Genomic DNA, 27,279 nt, shown 5'->3' on the forward strand with positions numbered 1-27,279 from the left:
AAGTGGGTTTGAAAATGATTGTTGAAATTAAATTTTATGTACAAGAGGAAGAGGGAAAGAGTTTTTGGTCTTTTCTTCTTTTATATATAGCGCTTGAGTAACTCCTAAAATTTGCAAAATATTTTTGAAAGTGAATTTGAAAGTTATGAATGTTAAAAGGAAGTTTAAAAAATGTATATGTATGTTGTCAATTCTTTTGAAAGACATCTGTTTTCAAGCTCTAAAATAATTAAATCCATGACGGTATTCACTCCTCAGGAGCTCTACAGCAGGAGCTGAGAATATATGCTTCAAATGATCACAGATTAAAATGTTTCACAAAAATGGCAAGAGTAGTAACTATAAGTTATCGTTTATTTTGCAAATCAGAGGTATCTTTCATATAAGTATTCCCAGATTTATCCCTTCAACAACATGGGCACACATATACATATACATACACACACTCTCTTGACAGATACTTATCCATAAGAGAAGTCTGGCTGCTGACTATTCTTCTTCTGTAGCCATGCACTAAGGGTTTGCAACCCTCTCTAATGCCACAAGATTTCACATTGGAAGAGACATTAGAAAAGAATTTAATATGTATAAATATGCTTGACAAGTTGATGAGAATAATCACATTAGCAATTTGCCTCAAAATCTCCAAAGGATCATGCTTTGTAGAAAAATGTTGTCAACCAAGAGATGAATTGCAACGTATTATCTGGTGGGACTTCACAGGGGGTTAGTCTCTGTGCATTATTACACAGTGAGTGTCCCCTGTTCACTGTGGTCCATATTCCAAAGGCGGTAAAATTCTGCAAAGTCTACATAGGACTCAACGCGTCCATCTTCATCCGGCCTGAAAGAATGAGAAGGACGAGAACGGAAAAGGCCTCCATCTGAGCTTGAGCTGCTACTCTGAGTATGAGTGTTAGTAGACTGAAGAGTCATAGTAGGACTTTGACTGTAGGCAAAGCCATCAAGTGAGAAAAAAAGAAAGAAAAACATTCACTTAATCTTCACAAATGACATAGCAAAAATAATTTACAATGGGACCTCTCAAAGCCTCCCCCACCTCCAAGGCACCTTTGCACAATAACTTAACAGACACAATGGGGAGAACTGAGATTGTGATAACTGAGCAAGATGGATCACATAGATGTCTCCCTTAACAACCATGGCTTGTGATGAAAATTCTGAGTTAAATTCTGTGGTCGTAAACAGAGAACTACTTGTATTCATCTTGTTGGGAGACCCTAGGAGAGCAGGTTTAGATTCTGAAAGGCTTTTTAGATTTAACTTTATTGCTGTTCTTGTTGACACAAGGAATGTGTCAATTTTTTCATATGTACTACTACAAGCCATGTTTTCCCTAATCCCATGCCTGTCACTTCATCCCTTCCCCCCATGCAGGACTAATTTCTCCTTTGTTAGTTTTGCCTAATTGCTTAAGCTTGCCTAAGCTTGTCTTTGTAATCTTCTTTTTCTTTTAAATGTTAGCCACTTCTAGTTTTGTGTCACTGGAAAAACATGTAATTATTCTCTCGATTCTTTGAGAGAAGAGATTAATTTGAGGTCATTAACAAAAATGTTGAACAGCACAGAGCTAGGAAGTTTACATTAAGCAGCAGCTAGAAAAAAAATGTAACACGTCCAGTATTCCATGGATAACAGGAATAAAGGGCGACAGAGAATAAAACTTAACAGGGAACATTTACTTGGTAAGTGTGGGTGTGGCTTCATCCAGCGTAGAGCTACTGTGGGCACCATTGACCATCTGGCCTTGGGAAGGCATGACAAGTGATAAAGTTACACTGGTCTTGCTTGTGCTCTGAGTACTAGAATATGGCACTGACACAGGATAGACACGACCACCTAGAGAAATACATCATGAAAAGAATGGGTAAATTGGAAAATGCCAGTAGCCTTGTTCTAAAATCCCCCCCCCCCCAGATGTTAAAAGCATGGCTCTTTAATCCAAAGATGTTAATTGTTAATCAAAAATAGCATTATGGCTGCTTCATACTAAACTAAGCCAAATCAAAATTTCACAAGAGGTTTATAATGCTTCTTTTTATGTGATCCTCCTTCTTTATATGCTTCTCTTTCACACAACCAACTGGGGGAGAGTACAGGTCTAAATCTGTTGCTGTTTTTCATATACAATTTCTGTTGTAGAAATGTTTTAATTTCCCCATACCTTGTGTTGGAGTCAGTGTGGGCTGGCTCATCTCCCCTAGTGGGTAGCCAAAATTTCTTACTAGGACTGTCATGTCTTCATGCAGAAAGCAGAATTTGGACCGTTCACCACCGCTGGCATAGGTATCACAGTGAATACGCTTAACTCGATCCACAACTGCTTGAGCTACAGAATCCAATGAAGTTTGTTTGGCAAACTCTGTGGCAATCATGGCTGCAATTTCCTGGAAAAAAAAGTTTACAAAAAAGTATGTTGGCACTAATGTGATTAATGGAAAGCCCTGAGGATGTTTCTCCCATCACTTAGGAGTTACTTATTTGTGAGCAGCCCCAATGCAGCTGCAGCTTAGACAACGGGGGGGGGGAGTGGTTTCCTGCTCCAAAACAGACACTCGACCAGAACAAGTATCTTATGATCAAAAACCTGAGAATCAGATCTAACCATCATGGCTAGGCTCTTAAAGCGGCATTATATGAAAGCTGCTCATGGCTAAACAGCTCCCAAAGATCTGGATAAACACTAGGAAGACATCTCAGTAATCCATCTAAAGTGGAAAGGTTTAAAACCTAATAAGCCTTTTATCAGATTACATGGAAGGACTGCACATTCTTCATGCAAGTATGTGCGTACATACAGAAAGCCTTCTATCAGTGGAGATATGAATATGGTTTATTTGTAGCTTGCCACATATATTTTTCTCTTCCAAAAAACCTTTTCATTTTCTTAATATAATTTCATTGAAAGTTTTAAAAACAAGAATAAAAATTAATATAAGCTAAAACAGAATCAGAAAGAAAAAAAACGAAATGGCAAAGAGAAAAAATGGTAGAAGAAAAATAGAAAAAAATATAAAAAGTGGCTTCCAATCTTAAAGCAGTTGCAAGTTCAATTGTAAATTTAGCTTTCTCTAAAGTTACATAACAACTCTCTTCTTTCTAGAATCTATCCTATTTGATTGTCAAAACCATCTCATACTTTTTTTTTGTTTACACAAAAAAATCAGTAAGAAGTTTTAAGTCGACAATAAATGTAGATATTGTCTTCTCTAATCCCAATGTAGCCCATATTGTCTTCTCTAATCCCAATGTAGCCCTTTCAAAGTACCTACATACACGAATAAGAAAGAGAAATTATTCCTTGACTCTTCCTTCCCGAGTACTGGAAATGGATGGAGGGAAGGAAATTACTATAGGTCTCTGGGACAGATCTGCATGTCAAGTTCTTATCTAAGTAGTCAAAAATTATTGCTAGTGTCTCTCTGGTGGAACTACCAGCAATGGAGAGACCGTGATGTTTTTCCTGGGGACATAGGTTTATATTCCTAAAAATACTCTTATTAATTATTTAACAGGGGCTCAGTTACATCATAGTTTCTATTCAGGTATTTCATACACTTGATATAGGTAAAGGTAAAGGTAAAGGTTCCCCCGCACGTGCGTGCTAGTCGTTTCCGACTCTAGGGGCCGGTGCTCATCTCCGTTTCAAAGCCGAAGAGCCAGCGCTTGTCCGAGGACGTCTCCGTGGTCATGTGGCCGGCATGACTAGACGCCAAAGGCACACGGAACACTGTTACCTTCCCACCGTAGTGGTCCCTATTTTTCTACTTGCATTTTTTACGTGCTTTCGAACTGCTAGGTTGGCAGAAGCTGGGACGAGTAACAGGCGCTCACTCTGCTACGCGGCACTCGGGATTCGACCCGCCAAACTGCCGACCTTCCGATCGACAAGCTCAGCGTCTTAACCCACTGAGCCACTGCGTCCCTTCTCACTTGATATAAAAAGCAACAACTTTTAAAGGAAAAGTTTAAATCATTATTGTTCTATGTGGCCCAAACCAATGTAGATCATTCATTTCTACTAAAGATGAGCTCCATGAGGTTTATGCTTTTAAAACAGAGTTATTACTAAACTACAGAAGGTGGTGCAATATTAGAAAAGAAGATACACTTTTAGTAAGTTATTGGCTTTTTAAAGAAAGTAAGTAAAAAAAATATTGCAATCTATTTGGGTTATGAAAAGGAATATATATGTATGTATGTGTGTATTTTTTAAAAAAAAACTGTGTAGCAATAATCCTTTATCAAAACATGATTTTTTTTAAAAAAACAAAACAAAACAAAACTACAAGATGAATTATTACATTTACCATAAGATCAGTCCATTTTTCCTTTACATCTTTCACTTATTATAGTTATGTAATTGGGGAAGGTTTCTGGACATGATAGCTTTCCAGAAGAATGTTAGAAAAAATATTTATTGTATCCAACTTAAAAGGGGCTTTCCATATTTATTCCACTATAGTTAAGTGAATATACAGGATGCTGAATACGTTTCTCTGGCAAGGGGATTCAGTGAAATGTTGACTGTATAATGCATAATTATTTGATAAAATAGGAATCTTTAACTTCACACTTTCAGGCTTGTCATTGGCATTTATCCTAATTTTGGTTCCTGTTTGGAATAAGGATCTTTAGAATTCCGCTTCTCTTTGGGCTCAAGAACTACTATCTGACAAATACTATTTCTGCAAAGTTTTAATTCTTGATTTAATGCTGCAGGACATATACGAAAAATAACAGGCCACAGATAGAATTTTGATCTATTAATCAATGTGAAGCCTATTTTGTGAAATAACTTCAGTTTAAAGCTAGCATCTAATCCTGTTTTCTGGGTAATCATGGTCTCTCATTACTGCTTCTAATCAATTCTGAAGAAGTATTTTTAAAATGCAGATTCAAAAATGAATTTGACTTTTCCCATAATGCTTCCAAGCAATTTAATAAAATTAAAATTAAAACTATTATTTAATTCTGATGCAATCACAAGGTCTTGACATTCTATCATGGTTAAAAGATTCTGGAATTAGCAACTTAGGCATCTAAGCCAGTAACCCTTCTTTACCTGAAGGAATTTGATACAGTTGATGGGAGTTATTATGTGACCCCTGGAATAAGCAGCTTATCATGTCCCAAGATGACCCAATAAACCAATGGTGGTTGCACTTTAGAATATGAAATCTGTTTCCTACATTCTAAATATAACATTAATAAAACACCAGATTTCACTGTTTATACTGCACATCTTAGCGAGAATGTGCAGTTCACCAGCCAATGAGTTATTGGCCATGCATTTACAATAATGGTTCATCTATAATAAACTACAGTGATCCACAGATTATAAGCACTCAGAATTAAAGCCCTTCAGTTTAGATCTGAAGACAATGTGGTGCAAAAGAACAATTTTTAATTGCTGTGTAGTCAGTACCTGATTGGCTTGTCCAGGTCCATGGGCAGCTTCTAGAGCTTTGTAGAGTCCTTCTGACATGAGCACAAGAAAGCCTGTGACGCCATCTAATGGGTGCCCGCCATGGATTTCAGGCTCTGCTATGATTGGCTTAGATTTTGCAGCACTTCAAAGAGAAACTTGAATTAGCACTATATTATGCAATGAAAAAGGATTTGTCAATACAATAAAATCAAATAGAGAAATAAGAGTAAGATGCAAACAACTTACCTAAGAAATTCAATATCACTGTAGCCATATTTGACCTTATAATCTCCAATGCGTCGAGTACTTTCTTGCCCACCTATGGTTCCTACTTGTTTTATTTTTGCTGCATCTAAACCTGCCAGGGCATAAAATAAAAACCTCATTGATTTAGGTACATGTGCCAAAGAGTTTCCATTTGCGTTCCAAGTCATGGGACAGCAATGTCAGCTGGAAAATTAACTAACCAATGAGGGAAGAGATCATGAATTTGGAAAGGACTATAAGACCAAGAACAGACTTTCATCTTTAGTTATTTATTGGAAAGAAAATGCAGGTTCATATTTTAGACACTGCTTCTTATCCTAGATGTTCTTATACAATCTAGTATCACCGCATTTGCAAACTGATTAGTCAACCCTTTTTTCTGAAAATATAAATCAGCTTTCACTGCCTTCATGAATTAAAACAACTATAAATCAAAGAAATCAGGAAAAAGTTAATATACTTCAAACCATTTTAATCATATCGCAGTTCATTTCATACAGCAATTTAATCTAAATCAAAATATTTATAATTTATTTTCTTCAGATTTATCGTTCATTTTTCTACCCCATTCTAAGAGCTGTGCATTGACTTGATTGCTCCAAAGAAAAAATTGAAAACTATCTAAGTTTGAGATGCAAATAAAATCTAGAATAATTTACTTAAGTCAGTTTTGAGGGGAATAGAACATTGAAATTTCCCATGTCTAATACAATGATGTAATTTATGAGGTTTATTTCCAACACTTGATTTTTCAGCCACCATATTGTTCTGTTAAATAATTCCAACAACTTCTTTGTGAAATTTTTTAATCTGAATACTAATTCTGAAATTAACTAAAATCTAGGTGTACCAGCAGGCTGCCAAGGCTGTGAATAGCAGAGCAATCCAGCGCAACATAAAAACAAGTGTGCTTCCTGCCAGCAGAAGAAGATGGGATAATGTTCTCTAACCTTGGGCTAATCTTCATTTTTAATTAATTTTTTGACTTAGAAAGCAAACACAGATGAAAATACAATGTTTGGGAGAGAGGGAGAGCCCAAAGCTCAACTGTAGAGCATGTGTTTTGTACATAGTAAGCCATGGATTCAACATTTATCATCTTCAATTGAAAGATTCAGGAAGGAGAGGTAAAAGACACCTGACTCAAAACCTCCACAAATCAAAATAATACCTAGATAAAGGGGAGCGGGAGAAAATAATTTGTTACTATAATTTACCTCTCAGAAGAACACATTATATAAACTGATTTCTAAATACATCTAGTGATTTATAACATTTAGCAGAAAGCTACCAGTAATTTGGGAATTTTACTTGCTACCTTCTAACAATTTGGATGTGAACAGCCATTTAATAGTGCGCTCTGGATGCCAAAAAAGAAAAAGAAAAGAAAAAACAGCAAGGGTTTGGGCTTTTTTTTTTGCTTATTACCAATTGTTGAATATCTGCTTTTCCAGAGATCAATAAATGTCTGAGTTTAGGAATTTCTAAATACAACAGCAAATGGTTTAACTAACCTGGGTTTGATTCCTAGTGGCAGCATAGATAAGGGCTCACTTATTGAAAGCAACTAGGTTTTTTGGTGAATGTTTTTCTGCACCATGTATAATACATATTGGAACAAATTTAAATATTTATGTATTTGGTTTAGCTATCCATTCTCTGTAACCAGGAATACTACAGCTGAGATTAAATAAAATATTAGTTTTGAAACCTGTGGTGGCAACAAAAGCCTTCTTCAACTACTCTGATTTTCAGATATTCAATATTTCCTATAGTGGGAAGGAGAGAGATTACTACCTTCACCTGTTCAATTGGGCATGCTTAAGAATGATACTCTGCAGGGAAACAAAACAAAAATATATATCTTATTTTGGAATCTCTTCCCCCTTACTGCAGGGAGGTAATTTGGGATCTATTTACAAAATTCACAATACTTTTTTGGTAGTATAAAAACTGATATTAAACTGCTCCATAAAACCCTGATATATTTTGTTTTATCCATTTTTGTTTCAAATTAAAATGCCAATTCTTGAAGATGGTGGGGGCATTCTTCTAGATTTTTTTTCCTCCATGGCTTTGCCTACTTCTGCATCACGGCTTCAGCAACTGCTTGTGATTATTTTTAATTAGTTAATCATAGAATTGCACATGACTCTGGGCTACTAGGTATTTAAAAGCTCACCTACTAATGTCCCCAATAATAACTCATAGTTCTTCCAAGAGAGTTCCAGTAATCCAACGTACCATATCCATAGTTTATTTCCTTCCACTTTGTCAAGAGTGCTAATTTTAACTAGTTCATCATATATTCACCTCACATTCCCAAATTCTATGAAATCAGCCTTTATTTGATCCAAGACTGGTTGAATTGATTTTATTCCGGGTCACGGTGTTCTTAGTAACAGCCAGGAAAACATTTCTTACCCAGTTGTGAAAAGCGGAATAATTCATCTTCATTCTCGGTAGTGTGGTCCATATTGAGCTGTGTCACTTGCAATCCATCCATGGTAGATTTGCACAAAAGTGCACGGTTTGTTCCTATAGAGAGAGAATGTACAATGCAAAGCCAGAAACTGTAACTGACCACTACCGCCTCATGACCAAAGATCTTTTTGTTTCTTGCCAGGAAACTGTACAATTCCAAGTTGCTTCATACAGCTCATTTGTGGCCATTTGAGAAATCAGAGAAGCATTTTCCTTGGATAAATATATTGTCATCCAACCAACCAACTCTTATCACTCAATTCTGGGCTCAGAAAGTGCCAAGTCAAAAGAGTGTAGAAGAGGAACACACCTACATTAGCGATATAAAGTTTGTTGTTAAGAATCACTGCCACAATGGCCATGGCTCCTCCAGAGATTTCCTTTTCTACGGACTTCAACCTCTCCAAAATTTTCTGGTACTGAGGAGGCAGCTGGTGATGGGGAACCCCCTAGAAGACAAAGCCATAACTAAGCTCCTCACCAATATAATTTGGGAATCTTCTAGGCACCAAAAGAATTGCTCTGTTTATACTTTTCTTCACCTATATACCTGTCAAACAAGGAAAATACATCATGCATTTGACAAGTGACTCCAGTCCACAAAGTTAAAATGCTACACTTTAATCTAAAAAACCCCAAACACATAACAACATTTGACAGGATCAAAACAAGCTATCAAAGAACAAAGGCATTCAATTGTATTTAGTCTAACCATCTCTATTATTAGGTCAAAATTGTTAAAACATTTCCCTCTCAAAATACTTGTGCTATGTGTGAAACAGAATTTCCAGTTAATTTAATAGTTATAAACATAGGACATTAAAGGGTTTTGTGTGTGTGTGTGTGTGTGCGTGCCTTTGAGTGTTGATTTCTGGCGACTGCCTGGACAAGTACCTGAAGTTCTCTGGACAACATTGTAAAAGTAATTTGCCACCATTTCCTTTTTAGGGTTGGGAGAACATGACTGGTTCAAGATCACTCAGTGTGCTTCATATCTAAGGCAGTACTAAAACTCATAATCTTCTAGCCTGGAGCTTTAACCACTACACCAAAGTATCTCTCAAAGGACTACATTAATTCTTAATTATTTAATAGACTACAAGGACCTAGTTTTGTGCATACAGTATTTATATTCTATTATCTACCCACATTCTAAAATAATATATAAGCAATTAGTTTCCAAAAACAAAATGCGAAGTCAACATTCCTTGAATTGCCTAGTAAGATGCTGAGTTACCTCTGGTAACTGGGATTGAAGGCTGGCTTTTTCTGCCAATGCATCATCAATGGACTCCAAGAAACTTCTTTCTACCACGTCAAAGGCCTGAGGAGGTACCAGAAATAGATTAATAGAAGTAGCCTATTAGATCCCCAAATATTTATAGACAGCTATATAGAAATAATCAAGATTCTTTTTTTCTGTCAAATATATCATTTTCTAAGAATTCCCTAAATGTGGGAATTCAACGCTGCTAACATCTAATGTTATTGCTTCACACTCATACCATGCTCATACCAAAGAGAACATATCTGTGAGAATACATCTTACATCTTTGTTTCTGCCAAAATATCCCACTACTCTCATCAGGCCAGTTTTATACTATACTTATTTTCTTCTCCAGTGGACAAACAGGCTAAAATTTCTAATTGCCAGAATAAATAAATAAAATAGGCAGATAAAGAAAATACGTAAAATATGTAAAAATATCTACAAGGTTTGAGGATTGGTTTCAGAGATCCAAAATCAGTCATTTTTCTCAATAAATAAATGAACAAGTATAATGTTTTCAACTCATTTAATTGGATTCTATCTAATTTTAGGTTTGTATGAAAAACAGATCACATTTCATTTTATATCTATGCAGAGATATTAAACATTCAAAAGGGTTCACAAATTTGTAAGCACCACTGTAGCACTATTAAATGGTCTCTCCAGAGCACTTCTACTGCTCTTCTGATATCACACAAAAGCACATTTATTTTCTGGGACCCTCTAAACCACACTTTTTATCAAACCCTTTAGAATATTTGTGGGTTTTGTCAGATTTGTTTTTAAATTGATTTTGCATTTTTAACACATCAAGAGATAGAAATGGAGCACCTACGTATACTAAGGCCTTTGTGACTTAAATCGTACTTGGCCCTATTTTAAATCTTATACCATTAAGAAACTTTATTGCTACTGCTACTACTACTTTAGAGTTCTTAGCACAGCATCATACAATAATAATTCCACTACATGAAAAGAATGCTGAACTTTTGTGTAGTTTTAAAGATGTGCTCTAAAAAAGAACAGCATGATATCTCTAAATAAAGAGACAGCCACCAAAGAATTTCATTGGATAACCTGAGATTATTTTTTGAAGGTTTTAATTTATCAGATTTTCCACAACTGAGCATTTATTTGATCTTTATGAAATGAGAACCGAGTATAAATCTCCAATAGGTATATTGGAAAGTGACTATGTATCTCTGTTAAGAACCCAGCAATTACTTTTATATTCATATAGCAAAAAACATTTTTATTTCCTGACTTATGTGAAACTAAAATATGTTTGGGCTTCATTTAAGTTATATTGGATTTTGGTGTTAAGTCTTATGAATATATAAATCTGTGGAATAATTTTTTAAATTTTTTTTTAGAAAATGTTCCATTAAAAACATGGGAAGATCCTTGATTTAAATAATTATTTAAATCAAACATTTTGTAATAATTACTTTAAGGATTTTAAATAACTAGAGATAACATTTTCCCTTGCTAACACACCTACGTTCAACTTAGCATGTTTTGATTTCTCAGGATGGATCAGACAGCTGCTTCAGAAAAATCTCAAAATGCTATCATTTTTATACTGTTTGTTGTTGAAATTAAACCAGGTCCATATCAGAAATTCAAAAACTGAAGTTGAATTTACTGACATTTCTAAGTTATGGAATAAGAGTTGAAAATAATGGCTTATCAATGGGTCTAAAAGTTTAAATATTACTTTTTTGAATTTGAAATTAAAGCTTCAAAATATTTTATTCCAAGTCTACTGAAGTCCTCAAAGTATGTATCAGAAAGCATAGACAGCAGATTGTTGGTGTTATAAAAAAAATTGAGGGTATATTGATTCAATTTCATAATTTGTTGGATATTATTTTTTTCCTACTCTTTTATTTTTCATTTACAAATTGCAATACAGTCATACATAAAGAGAAGGTTCTATTACCTGCAACAGGATTCTGCGCACCTCTGCCTCATCCTGCTCTGCATTCAGCTGGCCCAACAGGAGTTCTGCAGAAAGCCGCTCTCCCACAAAGTTTGTGATTCGGTTACCATCATAACCATTAAAGACTCCATAGAGGTAGCAATTATTCTCACTTCTGCCAAAATGAGTCAGGATAGGTAAGCAGTGCTCTTTCTTATGTAATCAGAGTAACAGCCAGAGAAAACCAAACAAAAAAAATGAGAAAATTGTACCCATGTGCAGTTGAACAGTTCAATTCAAATCTGTGGCTACTTACCTGAATTTCAACCAGTTATCCTCTAAGGGATGAATTTCAGTGCCCTTTCCATCAGTAGTGTAGGAACGATTGGAAGCTGAACCCACACCAGAGAGCTGACAGAGCGGCAAATCATCTGTCCAGCTTGAAAGCTGCTCCTAAATATTTACAAGAAAAAAGCTCCATTTTTCAATAAAAGCAAATGAATGATGGCATACTAATCAGAATGCCTTATCAGAGTTACACCGTTAAAACACTTAAGATCCTTTTTGTACTTATATAGATCTTGCCACCTCAACCATATTTTCTGCTATTGCATCACTTTATTGCCTGTTCCTTGAAACCTAACTCCAGATATTAAATACCTATGTATGCATACTCTACACTACCATCTGAATATACATATCTTGTCCTGCAAAACTAGTAAGAGGCATACATTTTAATTACCATCATTTAATTGTTTTTCTATGCATAATTCGGACAGTAATACTCTTCTTGCATTTCTAAAATAGTTACCCTCCAGAAAGCCCCCAGTATATACCAGTATATGGATTGCAGAGGAGATATCTGTCTGTTCACCAGAACTGTAAGATGTTAATTTGGAATCATCTTCCCTAGAAACACTGCATAAGTATTTATAAAGTAGTTCTTTTTTTAATATGGGTCTAAGGGCAAGAGTGCAAATAGTGCTGGTTGGAAGTGGCAATCTAGCTGAAATCTGCAAATCCTTCATTTAGATCTTTATAGGTAACACTCACAACTAACACTGAATTGAGCTTGACTATATTGTGCATGCCAGAGAGAGAAATATAATTATCTTTCTATATTACTAATATCATAAGAGCACCAGTTCTTTTATTACCAGTGTTTTTCCTTTAATCTTTATACTGGAGAAAATTATCCCAACAAAGCTGATGCAAAAAAGGATTGCAGAATAATATATTAATGCACAAAGTAATGAATAGTGGAACTGGTGTATCTCACTGATATGCTGCATCTTATGAAAATGACTATGTTTTGATTTCACTTAATTTTTCCCCCTGATAAAGTAATAAAATAGGTCTATATTCCTGGAGTGGGAAAACATTAATTTTTTTGTTTTCATGCATATTTTGTGAAAATTATGAACATGGAAGTTGCTCCGATTCAGTTAGTTTCTAATTTGCAAGTTTTATTGCCAAATGTATGCGGAAGAAAAAAAGGAGGGGGGAAAGATGCAGCACTTTCTCACCCAGGTAATAAAGGATGTCTGGTTTCATTCAAAAGTTTGGAAGACAAGTTAGGATCCAGCCTATTTACACGCCCCACATTTTGCAGCTTACGGGAATGGGACGCGAACCCGCCTTTCGCAACGGTGCTTCTTCTGGCGGTGATGGCTACAATGCCTATACTTCCAAATCAGCACAGCCTACCGCGGGAGTTATCTCCAACGCATTTGGACGCGCCCGACCGAGGAAAGCAAGAGAAAACTAGGGAGGCAGAGGTAGGAGTTTCCTCTGACCACCATGCAGCCAAGGGAATTTCAAAATAGCTTCTCTTCTTGGCGCACAGAAAACGACGCACCCCAAAATGCTGCATCGCATATGGGGTCATTAAAGGGGAACCCCTACTCCTTTAGCTCTGATTATTTCCACGGCTGAAAGGGAGCACAACGTGCACTTCTGCCTGCACGCCCACCCTTTCCGTTATTGTTGCAGGAAAGCATCCCTCCGTATGTGGGCAAGGCAGGGAAACAAGAAGCCCGCGAGCCACCCGACTCTTCCCTTTAAATCCGGGAGTGGTACTTTCCTCCCACCCACCGCGCCCCTCTCGTGATCACATAGAAAAAGCGGAGCTACTCACACTCTGCAAAAGACTCCTCCTCACTGCCGCCATCTTTACGCAGAAGCAAGACCCTCTTCCCACCCATCGGCGGGCAAGAGAGGTAGGTTGGGCTGCAGGAAAGGCCCAGGATGACCATCGAATGTAGTTTTATCCTGCCGAATTAGTTCTGCTTTCGGTCGACAGCGCCCTCGAGAGGATGGGAGGAAGTATTGAGGCTGGTTGCTTTGCTCTTCTGCATTTTGTCTTCTTGCGTATAGGATTTTTTATTTTTTTAAAAAATATACACTATCTATTTGCAGCAGAAAATTTGTCAATGTAGTCCTCGGTTACCATAGCGCAGGGGTCTGCAAGCTTGACAACTTTAAGACTTGTGGACTTCAGCTCCCAGAATTCCTCAGCCGCTATGCTTAAAGTTGTCAAACTAGGCTGGCTGAGGAATTCTGGGAGCTGAAGTCCACAAGTCTTAAAGTTGTCAAGGTTGCAGACCCCTGCCATAGCGGATATGCTGTATTTTGCAGATAAAACAGGAGGAGCGCCGCGGACATCAGCGCCAGCTGGCTTTCTACATTCAATTGATCATGTATTTCTAAGCCTTGCGCTAGAACAGGGGTCTTCAAACTTGGCCCTTTTATGACTTGTGAACTTCAACTCCCAGAATTCCTCAGCCACCTCCACCTCTATTCTGATTGATTGGTCTGTTTGATCAGCAATGGCAGTACATTGTACATTTTCACACAATTGGAGGCTTTTAAGTATGTGAATCACATGTTAGATCATCTGTGAGAAATTTCAGTAGCCTGCAAAATATTGTCTTGTGATATTTGCTTGTTACCTTTGGTGCCTTCTTCTCTTACTGCAATTTTGCTTAAGTTTTAAGTTTACCACTCATTATCATAGTGTTTAGTAAGGGACATGGCTCAGTGGGTTAGGACGCTGAGCTTGTCGATCAGAAGGTCAGCAGTTTGGCAGGTCAAATCCCGAGTGCCGCGTAACAGAGTGAGTGCCTGTTACTCGTCCCAGCTTCTGCCAACCTAGCAGTTCAAAAGCATGTAAAAATGCAAGTAGAAAAATAGGGACCACTACAGTGGGAAGGTAACAGTGTTCCGTGCCCCTTTGGCGTTTAGTCATGCCGACCACATGACCATGGAGACGTCCTCGGACAAGCGCTGGCTCTTCGGCTTTGAAACGGAGATGAGCACTGGCTCTTCGAGTCGGAAACGACTAGCACGCATGTGCGGGGGAACCTTTACCTTTTTATCATAGTGTTTAAGGTCCTGGCTTTAGTCTGGAGAGACCAATTCCAGAACTTACTTGGACTTACTTGGACATAGGATTTATTTGGACTTCAGTAAGGCATTTGATAAAGTAGACCACAACCTATTACTACTTGATAAAATAGAAAAATGTGGGTTAGACAGCATCACCACCAGATGGATTCGTAGATGGCTGACCGGCCGTACTCAGCGTCTGGTCCTCAATGGAACCTCATCTACATGGAGAGAAGTGTGTAGTAGGGTACCCCAGGGCTCTGTTGTAGGTCCAGTGCTCTTCAACATCTTCATCAATGATTTGGATGAGTGTATAGATGGGGAATTCGTCAAACTTGCAGACGACACCAAGCTGGCAGGAATAGCCAACACTCCAGAAGATAGGCTTAAGATACAGAAGGATCTTGAAAGACTTGAACATTGGATTCTATCTAACAAAATAAAATTCAATGGTGAAAAAAGTAAGGCTCTACATTTAAGTAAGAAAAAACAAATGCACAGGTATAGTATACCTTGCTCAATAGTAGCAGCTGTGAGAGGGATCTTGAAGTCCTAGTGGACAATCATTTAAATATGAGCCAGCAGTGTGCTGCAGCTGCCAAAAAAGCCAATATAGCGTTAGGCTGCATTCACAGAGGGATAGAATCAAGATCATGTGAAGTGTTAATACCACTTTACAATGCCTTGGTAAGGCCACATTTGGAATACTGCATCCAGTTTTGGTCACCACAATGTAAAAAAGATGTTGAGACTCTAGAAAGAGTACAGAGAAGAGCAGGGGACTGGAGGCTAAAACATATAAGGAACGGTTGCTGGAATTGGGTATGTCTAGTCCAGAGGTAGGCAACCTCGGCTCTTTTATGACTCATGGACTTCAACTCCCAGAATTCCTGAGTCAGCAGCTGACTCAGGGATTCTGGGAGTTGAAGTCCATGAGTCATAAAAGAGCCGAGGTTGCCTACCCCTGGTCTAGTCTAATGAAGAGAAGGATGAGGGGGGACATGATAGCAGTGTTCCAATATCTCAGGGGCTGCCACAAAGAAGAGGGAGTCAAGCTATTCTCCAAAGCTCCTGAAGGCAGGACAAGAAGGAACAGATGGAAACTAACCAAAGAGAGAAGCAACCTAGAACTAAGGAGAAATTTCTGAGTTAGAACAATTAATCAGTGGAACAACCTGCCTCTAGAAGCTGTGAATGGAAATTTTAAGAACAGACTGGACAGCCATTTGTCTGAAATGGTATAGGGTTTCTTGCCTGAGCAGGGGGTTGGTCTAGATGACCTCCAAGGTCCCTTCCAACTTTATTATTAACTCCATAGCTGGTTTAATACCAGTCACTTTCAGCCTGATCTATCTGCCAAGGTTGTTGTAAAGATAAAAGGATTAAATGAGGGGAGTTCCTCATGAACTACTGGAGAAGTGAGAAATGAATTGAGTTTGTGACAGACTTTAGAGCATCCAAGCCAGGTTTTACAAGCAGGATGGCCTCTCTTCCAGGGTTGTCCCCAAAAGGCCCTATTGTGAAACTTGCAGAACTGTAAAGTAAATGAATTAGTTCTTGAATGGCCTGGAGTTAGTAGATCAACCAGCTGGCTGTGAACCTGAGTTTTGTGCTGAAATGCTTTGGAAATTGGTAAGAGAAGGCTTCTTGCCATTACAGTACCCTAGCATTCAGTGTCATACAGTCAACTTACAACAGTTTGTTTAGTAACCATTTGAAATTATAGCAGCATTGAAGAAAGTGATTGTGACTGTTTTTCCACACTTAGGACCACTGCAGCATCCCGATGGTCACATGATCAAAATTCAGATGCTTGGCAATTGACTCATACGTTATGACGGTTGTAGTGTCCCAGGGTCATGTGATTACTTTTTGACACCTTTTGACAAGTCCATGGAGAAGCCAGATTTACTTAACCGTGTTACTAACAATTTCAGTGATTCACTTAACTGTGGCAAGAACAGTCATAAAATGAAGCAAAACTCACTTAACAAATGTCTTGTTTAGCAAAAGAAATTTTGGGCTCAATTTTGGTGGTAAGTCAACGAGCCACTTCCTAAAAGAAATCTATTAATGTCCCAGCAAGTATGTGTTTTGAAAATCTTAAGCCGTTGGAAAAATCAGATGATCAAATGAATCCAATGGTTTGTTATCTTTCCCCCTTGATTGTACCCAAATGCCTCTGCACACAATAGGCTGACAAGATTTGCTAGTGCAGGTATAAAGCTCTAGCTCACCATGCTAATGATTAGAAGCAACTGCCTCATGAGGACAAGCAGCCAGATCTTTGAATGGAGGAGCCTCTGTTTTAGATTACCCTGAGAAGTTCTTTTCTGCCACTGCTGGCTAGTTGTTGTGATTCAGGGTCAGCCTGTGGGTTCGGCAGTTGGGTCGGACGACTCAGAGGAGGAGGGGGGTGTTGAAGACCTTGCTGAGGGGGTTGAAGATCTTGCTGATGATTGCCCTCAGGCAGGCCCCTCCCACTTGGTCACCATGGAGACCCAGCTGTGTGAGCCTGACAGTGTGGATGATGACCCACAGCTGGCCCTGTTCAAGGACGCCCGACGCAGGAGGCAGTCAAGTAGGAGTAAACAGAGGAAGGCAGTGGGGCTTCTCGGAAGGAGGGAGAGAGAAGCCACGCCCTGAACTCTTTATAAAGGGAATGTGTGGGGAGGGCTGGTTTGCTGAAAGCAACCGCTCAGATAGTGTTTCAAAGCTCCTGTATCTTGGTTCGTGTCTTGTTTGTTTTAGTAATAACTTTGGCAGACGTTAATCCAGCCTCTTGCCGTTTGTAAAGGGGTTGCCTTTTCTGCAGGGCCGGTAGCAGGCTGGTACAGAACACTAGTATAACCACATAAAAACCAAGATCTGTGGCTGGGTGCTCTTGGTTCTTTTCCCTCTCCATTTTCTCAGAAAACATTTTTGGGTATTACGTGGACAAAAGCTTTCAGGTTGGAAAATAGATTTTAAAAATTCAGATAAAGTAGGGTTATGCATCTCTTCTCATATCAAGAGCCACACTTTTCTTGGGGCCTGCTTCAAAAATCAGACAAGGCTGGGGAAAACAGATGGTAGAACCAGTTAGGTGAAGAGATGAAGGTGTTGAGCTGAGACACGGGATCTGGATTCAAGCCAGCGGTGTACTGGAACTAGACTTGTACCAGCTTGCAAGAACCATTGGTTAAATTTTCAGAAACAGAGCAGAGCAGAGCTGTGACACGTAGGATGCTGATTCAAGTCCACCTTCCAGCCAGACAGCACTTTGTGACTTTGACCAGCCATTTTTTTCAGCCCAATCTACTCTACAGGAAAAAAAAATTAAAAGGAGTACTGTATATGCCAGCTTCAGCTCCTGGAGGAAAGTTGGGATATACATCTAACAAATATGATTAAAACTTGATTTGATTTTTGGTACCAAAATGATTGCCTGTCAGCTTTAAAGATTACAATTCTGTAAGTTTTTGAAAGGATTCTGGGGACTGTTTCAAGGGTCTGCTTTGTCCACCCCCCTGAAGCTTTGCACCGGCACACCACAGGGCTGTGTGCTTAGCCCCTACCTGTACTCTTTATACACTTATGATTATGTATCATCTAACCCATCCACTGCGATAATCAAGTTCGCAGATGATACAACTGTGGTAGGTCTTATTACAGGTGGGGATGAGACAGCATATAGGGCGGAGGTACAAAAACTATCCATATGGTGTAGTAACAACAACTTGCACCTAAACATCGGCAAGACGAAAGAGATGGTGTTAGACTTCCGGAGGAAAAAGGAGGAACCTGCCCCACTTTACATCGGGGAGGACTGTGTAGAGAGAGTTTCCTCCTTTAAATTTCTGGGAGTCTACCTCTGTGAAGATCTGACCTGGAAAGTTAACACAACCCAGGTGGCTAGAAAGGCCCAACAGAGGCTTCACTTTCGTAGGGTCTTGCGGAAGAACAGGGTAGAACAACAGCTAATGACCCTCTTTTACCGGTCTACTATAGAGTGCGTCCTCTCGTATGGTATTGTGGTTTGGTATGCTGGTCTGACAGCCGCGGACAGGAATGTATTACAGAGGGTAGTGAGCACAGCACAAGACATTGTGGGCTGTTCCCTGACACCACTGGATGACATCGCCAGGGCTCGTTGCCTTGGAAGAGTGAGGAAGATTCTCAGGGATGACTCACACCCTGGACGGTATCTCTTTACTCTCCTACCATCCAGTAGGAGATATAGGAACATAGCCAGCCGTACCAACAGGCTGAAAAATAGCTTTTATCCGTGGGCTGTTAGGCTTTTAAATGGGACATAATCTTATGCAGAATTGACTTGGGAGGCCGGTGTGTGGTGTAGTTGGTTCACATGGTGTGGTAGGATGGAGGGTTTGTTGTCACTGTGTGTTGGGGGAGAGAGCACGGGGGGAGGGGGGGAGGCTCAGCTAATCTCAATGTACACATGTTGTACTTTGACAATAAAGGTTTATTATTATTCAGGGCTGCATGTGGCTTTGAGGCCACAAATTGTGCACAGTCATTTGAACTAATATAATAATTTAAATTTGAGAAAATGAAAATTTCAGAACACTCCTGTTACAATTTTCAATGTAACAATTTTATTGGTAACATATCAGTTATCACCTTCACTTGTTTTTTTTAAATAACCACAAACATACAGGACATCATAAACAGAGGTGCCAAAAGATCAGGGTTTCTTCTATTAGTTGGCAGGAAGAGATACACTGAAGAGGATAAAATGAGTGGAGCTATGAGTTCACTGAATATTTGGGGATCCTGTATGGAGCAAGCCACTCTTTCATTGCCACATATGTGTATTAGTGTCTATTTAGAGTTCTATATTACACATCTTTATATATATAATATATATACTATACATGGGCAGTAATGCAATAGATTAAGGATAGACTCCCGAGACAATGATTCTGGGACAAAGATTGTCAGAACTGTATGTATTGCATGACATAAAATGAACTGGTCTATGATTTCTTATTCTCTTCCAGCTTAATTTCATAGGATCACCCAAAGTAGTCATTCTTTGCATATGAAATCATGCTTGGGAATGTACAGAGATCTAGCAGCATCAAATACCAAGAATCACTGTCCACCATTATTGAAAAAACTAGGGAAAAATACAAAGATTGGAGAAATGTTAGTTTGGTTTCAATAGTCAATAAATAATTGAACTGGATATCCATTCTTCCTTAATTGCACATCATAATGATAATGGTCTGCAGATAAGATATGTATTCAAATACTTCCCTATTTGCTGTGCACACAAAAATTACAAGCCAATCTTTATGAACCATTAGCCTAGTACAGCTCTATACAATATAAGGCAACTCACCAAACCTTAAATAAACAATCTACATTGTTGCCTAGCAATCTTCTTCATCTGGATGATGGATATTTACTTTGGGGGCTTTCAACTTCACCAGATAGATCAGATTAGGAAATCAATTCCACAGGAAGGCTAAATTTACTTTTATTATGCTTGGCCATAATAACAGAATGTTGCAAATCTGATTGTATTGTATCTCCTCTTCCTTACACTCCAGTGAATGAGAGAGGTGTCTGTCTGAGCCAAATAGTATTTACTGTATATTTAAGATATGCTTCACCCCTCATTGCTTTGGTAATGGAGCTTGCACATCTCTATCAAGGTTATCTTTCTTATTCTCTGCAGTGGCTAAGAAGTTGTGCAGATATAAACAAAGATATCATTAAATGAGATCCCTATATGCTGATCAATCTAATTGTCAACATTTATGTGGCTTGTATTCCTCTGAACAATTACAATCTGAGGATAACAACTGATACTTCAGAAATATAATGTAATGTTTCAGTGCCAATATTTTATTTCCAAACTGTTTCACATTAGGTCAAGCAGCCAAATTATACTAGAATTGCACCACAAGGAATACATTAGTGTAAAGGGCAGATGTATGGTGCTAAAGAGGCATAGCCATGTGGCAGGAAGCTAAGTTAAGTGACAACTCATTGAGCATGACCTCTATGCATAATGTTGTTTATCCATTCCTCATGATTCCTCAGCTAAACTGAGGTAATTCAATTGCTTTATAATTCAGTATGCAGTGGCTGTAATCTTGTGTCAGAAATTAATGCAAAGATTCTAGTGGTATATCAAAGAGCAATCATCACAATGCTGAATTAATTATAACAGTGAGCTCTTACTGGGGGGAGGAAGTATAAGGTTGTTATGTTCCAGTTGTGTGAATTGTTCTTGTTATTGGGCCTTTGTCAGGAAGGATTAATATTTATTTTATGGTTATTGGCTGCCAGGATTTGCATTTTTGCAAATTGGGCAATCATATAAATATTTAAATAAATAAATAAGTAATATAGCTTCTGAGTAGCCAAAATGTCTCTCTTGATGGTGGACTTTTTCTACAGAAAGCCCTTTTATTGTTCAAATAAAAGGCTTGTATCATGTAGTAGTCAGTGTTACTGTTTGCGTATGTTCAATTAAAAAAATAATGGAAGTAAGCCAAACTGACATCTGATGCTCTTTGAATGAAACAGAAAATGTTTCAAAAGAGAACACAAAGAGATAATCATTACTGAACTTTTTGTAAGTAGGAAGATTTAAGACAGACATTGGCCACACCCAGATTAAGAGCATAGTGTTTATTTTAAAGTGAAAGATTCAATACCCTTAATTGTAATCCTGGTTTTCAGAGTGACAGAAATGAGCTAACATTTTCACCATGCTCAGGTGTGCCCCTTTTCTAGACTTTGTAATAGATACTGAATGACTTGGGTAAGCTCCTATTTGGATTTAAAATGATATCCATCTGGGAAAGGAAAAGTGCCATGAATCAATGTCCATTACTACAAGAATTTAGAGTTCAGTTTGTAAATAGATAGTTTGATGTAGCTTGGCTCATCCCACAAGCCAAAACCCAGTTTTCATTTTTCTAGGTGAACTTGATGTGAATGCATGCAAGTGACATTTACAAAACTTTGCAAATCTATACCACTAGATTTTTCTAGCCTCCCATCCAATTCTATAATCAAGCATCCCTGGCCTGATTTAATAAGAACCCCCCCTCCCCTTCCTATAGACTTAAATATAAGGCTACTCCAATAACAGAAGCTTTGAAAGAGAATTTTCCCCTCTCACTCAATCCTATACAATATTGCTTTCACCTGGAACCATAAGAGGACCAAGTTCTTCTTTGTGCTTCAGTGCTACAGATGATCACATCCTCTTAATGCTGCCTAGTAGCCATACCCACTTCACAGTGTATTTCCGGAGAAAAATAGACAATAGAAAACATACTGAAGTCACTCTACATACAAAACCATCATACAAGCCACACACAAGGGGAAGACCAAACACCACAGCGTGTGTTTCTTTTCATTTCATTGCTTTCTGCTTTCAAAGCCTGAACTAATTATATGGAGATTTTTTTTTCCTCTTTGTACAAAAACTGTCTGTTTATACTAGCTTGACTCTAATAAAAGCAGAGAAGGTCAAAAGCTGCAACATCCACTGAGGAAAGAGATCAATATCTGCAGTAAGGCAGGTGTACAGTAATGTTGGGATCCAAGTCCTACACTTTTGTATGCTCACTGACTTTCCATATAAAAAATTGCAATACTGTGTCTGCCATCTTGCAGATTTTGACACGTCCCCTTCTGGATGCCCATAGCCAAATGGCATTTCAAATACCGCACTGCCTTATTTTATACAGTGGCCCTGCTGATGTACTGCTGTGATATTGGGAAGGTTATCTGTAGATATATCAGAATAAGGACAATGTGGGAGCATAATCTGAACTACAGCTCCTATCATTCACAGCCATCATGACAAAGATCTATCTTCGGCTCCCTGACATACAATTAAGAAAATACGATTTTTGAAATTAGCTAAGTATTGAGACTAAATACTGCATCTTCACTTTTGGCTTAGTGTTTTGTATTGCTTAGCAACAGGCTTATTTCACTAAATGTTGTGATCTTTGTAAACTTAAGGCAAACCTCTTAAATGAAAATAATTATATGATTTCCTTTAGAGGGGAAATGGGCAGTAAAAGCTTGCTGAATGAAGAACTGGTTAAGGAGAGATGAGCAGGTAGTTGTACTAGCAACGTGCAAATCAGGTAACATACCACTATGAGTAGATGAGCCTTTTTACAGATGTTTTTGGTATACAACCTAGTGGTGTTTTCTTAGCTCTGACCACTGTACATGAGCTTAAAAGATAGAAGAATTCTGTTTTGTTACACTCTATACAAAAGGTTAATGTTTTCTTATAAGACATTATCATTTAATACAATGAATGTGGTTTCCAGATGACATTTGGTCCTAGCACTTTTCTTTAGAAATTCATGAATAAATATTTTTAAACTTAAGTCTTCTAGACACAATTCTCCGGAGCAAGTCCCATTGAACTAGATGGAGTTTACTTCTGAATAATGCTTTGTCTGATTAGACTTGTATCACTTATTCCTTATTTATCCTCTTAATTGCTCGAATAATGAATATATGAATAGTATACATATATTATGTATCCATCACATTATTCCCTTTTGGGTCAATCAACATAATGAACAGTGCAGTAAAGAAGCAGGAAATAGTATACTGAAGAAAGTTAAGGCATGTGATAAGAAAAAGAAGCTTCTCTCCCTAGAAGAATTTGAGTTTCATTCAACATGACTTTCTTGGTCTACCCCTTCCTCTCAATACACTTTTTCTTCATGTACTTAAGTCTGCAAATCAATCTTCATTATTTTTATATGACCAAACCATTTCAATAAACTTCTTTTGTACAGTAGTGATGACTCATTTTTATATTCAGTCCACATTCATTTTCTACCTGTTCATTCTTGACCATGCTTTACCTCAAACATTTTTGTTTATTTTTATATCCATTCCTCATTAGAGTTCCTCCACTCACTATAATTTTATCAGCATTGGCATTTCTCCAAGTGGAAATCAGCTTTATTTAAAAAAAAACTAGAAAAGAAGATTGTGTACTGATACAGGTAATTTTGTTCAGTGGTACTTGAATTACATCTCAATATCTTCATATGATTTTCTAAACCATTATTGGCACTCATTTTTTTCCATCTGAATTGTGATTTGCACAATATAATCCTGATGACAATCTATTAACTATGTGTCTGAATTTGAGGGAGATTTCATGGCCATTATGCTGGATTTAGAATACTACATCATTCGTTGACAATTCATAATTTGCATACTTGTCTCCATAAAGCATTTTTGGAGGAAAAAAATGAATGAAATTATCAGTCATTTAGTTAAGTTTAAATTTTGTGGATTGTGACTGGGCCTATTCTCAAATACTGTTTTTGTCAACTAAAGTCAGTTCAACAGATTTGGTTTAGTCTACTATAGAATGAACAGATGTGATTCTGTTGTAAAAAGCTGCTTCATATTCAGAAACAAATGTAATCATTATGTGTCTCATTCTTCAGCCTGTATTTAACATTTTGCATTTTGAACTTTATCAGAGAATCATGTAATACTTCTCAATTCTCCAAAAAACCAATCACAAATGATCAAACTTTGGAACAGTTTGTAAAGGAAACCACATATTATCAACCTGAAGCAGGTAAAATATAAATAAAAAATAATAATAGAGTGCACAAAACAAAACATTTTAGTAATTTCATGAAAATCAAGGCCAGGATATTTTTAAAGCTTCCTATTGTCAAATCCAATCTGGCTTATTGTAGATTCCGCATCCAACACTTTATGATTTCATTGTCATCTACCTGAGATCTTTTTCTGTTTACCATATCTATATTTTTCCTTGCTGCTATGTACATCGTTCACCTTTGCTTGCCTACTTTCACTACTCATTTATAGGATGGTCTACTCATTTGTCCAGTTCTTATTCTCATTTCTCAGCACTTATATTTATGCATTGGCATCTTAACTAGTATTCATCCATCTATCTAGTGCTTATGCTTTCCATCAATACCATCTTGAGATTCTTTCCCTCTGAAAGACAGCTTGAGCTTCCCAGACAAAGAATCTATCACTGCAACAGAAACAATAAAGTGTTTTTCAATGAACAATCTAGTTTTGATGGAGAATTCCAGAGGAGGAGGAGGAGAAGGAGGCATTAGGTTTTTTGTAAAGAAGAAATTAAAAAAAGAGAACCTAGAAGGCCAGAACTGGCCAAGAGTCACCTGTTGCCCTGGTCTGCTTTGCACGTTGACTTCTCTGCAGAAGAGTGGGCAGAGGGAAAGGGAAATAGGAGGTCTCCAACAGTTTTCAGTAGTCTTGAATTTGGTATCCCTGTGTCCCAGCATCAAAAGCATCTGCGGGAGGGGGCTGTTGGTAGGTCCCCATGCTATCTGTGGTATCGTCATTTGTGTAGGGTGCATAAGGCATGCCGGCCTCCTGGCTTGGATCCGTGTAGTCCTGGGAGAAGAGTGCTGAATCCGCTCCAAGTTGGTATCGCTGGAATGCCAGAAAAGACTGGCCCACCTTTAAGGGAAGATATGGCAGCATGGGGGAGATTTTGGAAAATGGGATGGGGAAAAATGGGAAGGAAAAAGAGAGAAACATACCAGGAAGAAACAAATAGAAGCTGTGTTAATAATGGTTAGTGCACAAGACATAAATTAGGGAATGTGACATGTTGCAATTACTTAACTGAATGTAAATACATTCTAAAGATCAGATGAACTGGCACAGTTCACGAAGACAGCAAGTTCAAGAAAGAAACTGCAGAGTAAGCAAGGGAAGAACAAACTTTCAGGAGAGATCCTATGGCTTATTTACTTGGATAAAAGGCTGGCGGAAATAAAGCTACAGTAGAAGATATGGCTCTGGAGTGGGTTTTTTTTTTAGCATATCGAAACCCAACAAGGCCAGGTCAAGTATGTTGAAGGCTTTAGTCAGACCTCTTTCATATTCAATAGTTCATATACCTGGGACAGGTAACTGTATTGTCTCATATATTACATAACAGAAGGATCACAGAAGGTTGTGCGGCCAAGTTTTCAATGCTGACTGGGCTGGAGGTAGAGTCTGAAACAACATTAGCTTTTCAGGGACATCTCATACCCATGCAACTCCACCTCTATTAGTTCTGGAGAACTATGGAAGCTGGCAGGTAGGAATAAAGGCAAACCATATTTTTAAGATTAATCAAAGTAGTGGTTATGATTAATCAAAGTAGTGGTCCAGCCCCATCATAAATCTCTTATTTGTGAAATAGTCTTTAGTAACAATGCTGAAGAAACAGTGTGGGAAACCATGGCAGTTTCTAAACTGCCTTCTGATACCATCAACATGTAGGTTATGCAACAGAAGAGCAAGCTGTGGCAATATGAGGGTGAGCAGGAGTAGAAAATACATTTTGAATATGAACCTGTTGTTGTTAGTGTTAAAAGTTGTTAGCCATGTCAACAAAAAAGGCACAATGGTGTTATCTAGCATTGAGGATGGAGAAAGAAGCAGAAGAAAAGAAATTGAACAGGAAATACTCTATTTTCAACTATTTGCAGCTTCAAAAGAAGACCTCAAATATTTCCTTTAATAGCTCAATGTTTCTAGAATTCTCCTTCTTTCCCAAAACATCCCATTTTATTTGCTGGACCTGCCCTCTTTCATCCTATTTTCTTCCTTCCTTTCTTTAAGCATCAGAAATATTTGCTCTCAACATTTTTTCTCTGATAAGCTAATTTTTATGCACCCAAGATTAGGGGAGAACTGGTGAAGAATTAGGAAACAGTGTGTTGTATTCTTCCTGAAAAGTAATTTCTCCAAGTCTGCGAAAGGCCAGAAAAGCCAGGAAGCTCTGTAGGGAAAGAATAGGATGGACAAAGGGCATTAGACACGATGTGAATTCAAGGCCTTATAGAAATTAAAGATAACATGGGAAAAACAGCTGGATGTCTAACTTCCATTTAGCAGAAGAGAAATCTAGAGGGGCCGTGTTTATAATAAAAGACTTCATGTGACAGTAAATTTCTTCAGGAGATAGCAGATTTTTTTCTCTATTTGGACCAGAAAAGGACTCAATCCATCCCAAGAATAAAATCTCTTAATGATGGGGTCCTTGGTACTCCATGAGCTTGGTGGCTCAGAGTACCACCAAGGACCCCACAGTTCAACCCCTGAGCTACAAAAGAGAATACAAATATTCTCTTCTGTCAATGCTGCCAATAATAAAAACAATAAGCAGCACTGGGAGGGGTAACCTCGTCCCTCCAGGACAGCATCTCCAGATAAAACCATTGAGATTTGCCAACAAAATGGCCAGAATTAAGTAGCAGAATTTCAGAATGCTCGGGAAGATTAGGGAGGAGGAAGGGAGCAGTTTGTTCTCCCAGGCTTTCCATTCTCACCCTAATCCCCACAAAAAAAATAATGATGGAAATTATATGACAGAGTCACTGTGCAGTCTCCAACACCCTCCAAAAGGCTGGAAAGAAAAGCCATAGCCCCTAATTTAAGATAGGCAGTCCAACATTTAAACAGCAGCTGGAAGAA

The 27,279-nt window shown here is 38.0% G+C and overlaps 2 protein-coding genes across 4 annotated transcripts in view; both read right to left on the bottom strand.

Moving 5' to 3' along the window:
- Positions 1 to 562: 562 nt before the first annotated feature.
- Positions 563 to 13,671, bottom strand: TAB1 (TGF-beta activated kinase 1 (MAP3K7) binding protein 1). The gene is made up of 11 exons (XM_081330235.1): positions 13,532 to 13,671; positions 11,711 to 11,847; positions 11,416 to 11,569; positions 9,441 to 9,527; positions 8,514 to 8,652; positions 8,144 to 8,257; positions 5,699 to 5,810; positions 5,450 to 5,594; positions 2,186 to 2,408; positions 1,704 to 1,860; positions 563 to 949 (listed from the first exon to the last, which is right to left on the bottom strand). Exons 1-11 carry the CDS (start codon positions 13,562 to 13,564, stop codon positions 745 to 747), a joined length of 1,506 nt encoding a protein of 501 aa, XP_081186361.1. The 5' UTR covers positions 13,565 to 13,671; the 3' UTR covers positions 563 to 744.
- Positions 13,672 to 19,265: 5,594 nt separating this feature from the next.
- The window catches only part of SYNGR1 (synaptogyrin 1), a 28,860-nt gene continuing 20,846 nt past the window's right edge, over positions 19,266 to 27,279 (bottom strand). Inside the window, exons 4-5 of one of the 3 annotated variants that reach the window (XR_014026987.1) lie at positions 24,966 to 25,266; positions 19,266 to 19,903 (exon numbers count right to left, since the gene is read on the bottom strand). Coding sequence is in view for 2 of the 3 variants with exons in the window: in XM_081331747.1 (XP_081187873.1) it covers positions 25,051 to 25,266 (216 nt within the window). In the remaining variant the exon portion in view is untranslated. Of the gene's footprint in view, positions 26,585 to 27,279 lie in introns of all 3 variants that reach the window. The other 2 variants (XM_081331747.1, XM_081331748.1) reach the window with 2 other exon arrangements.

Source organism: Vipera berus, assembly GCF_964194415.1.
Source record: "Vipera berus genome assembly, chromosome: 6".
Lineage (NCBI taxonomy): Eukaryota > Metazoa > Chordata > Lepidosauria > Squamata > Viperidae > Vipera > Vipera berus.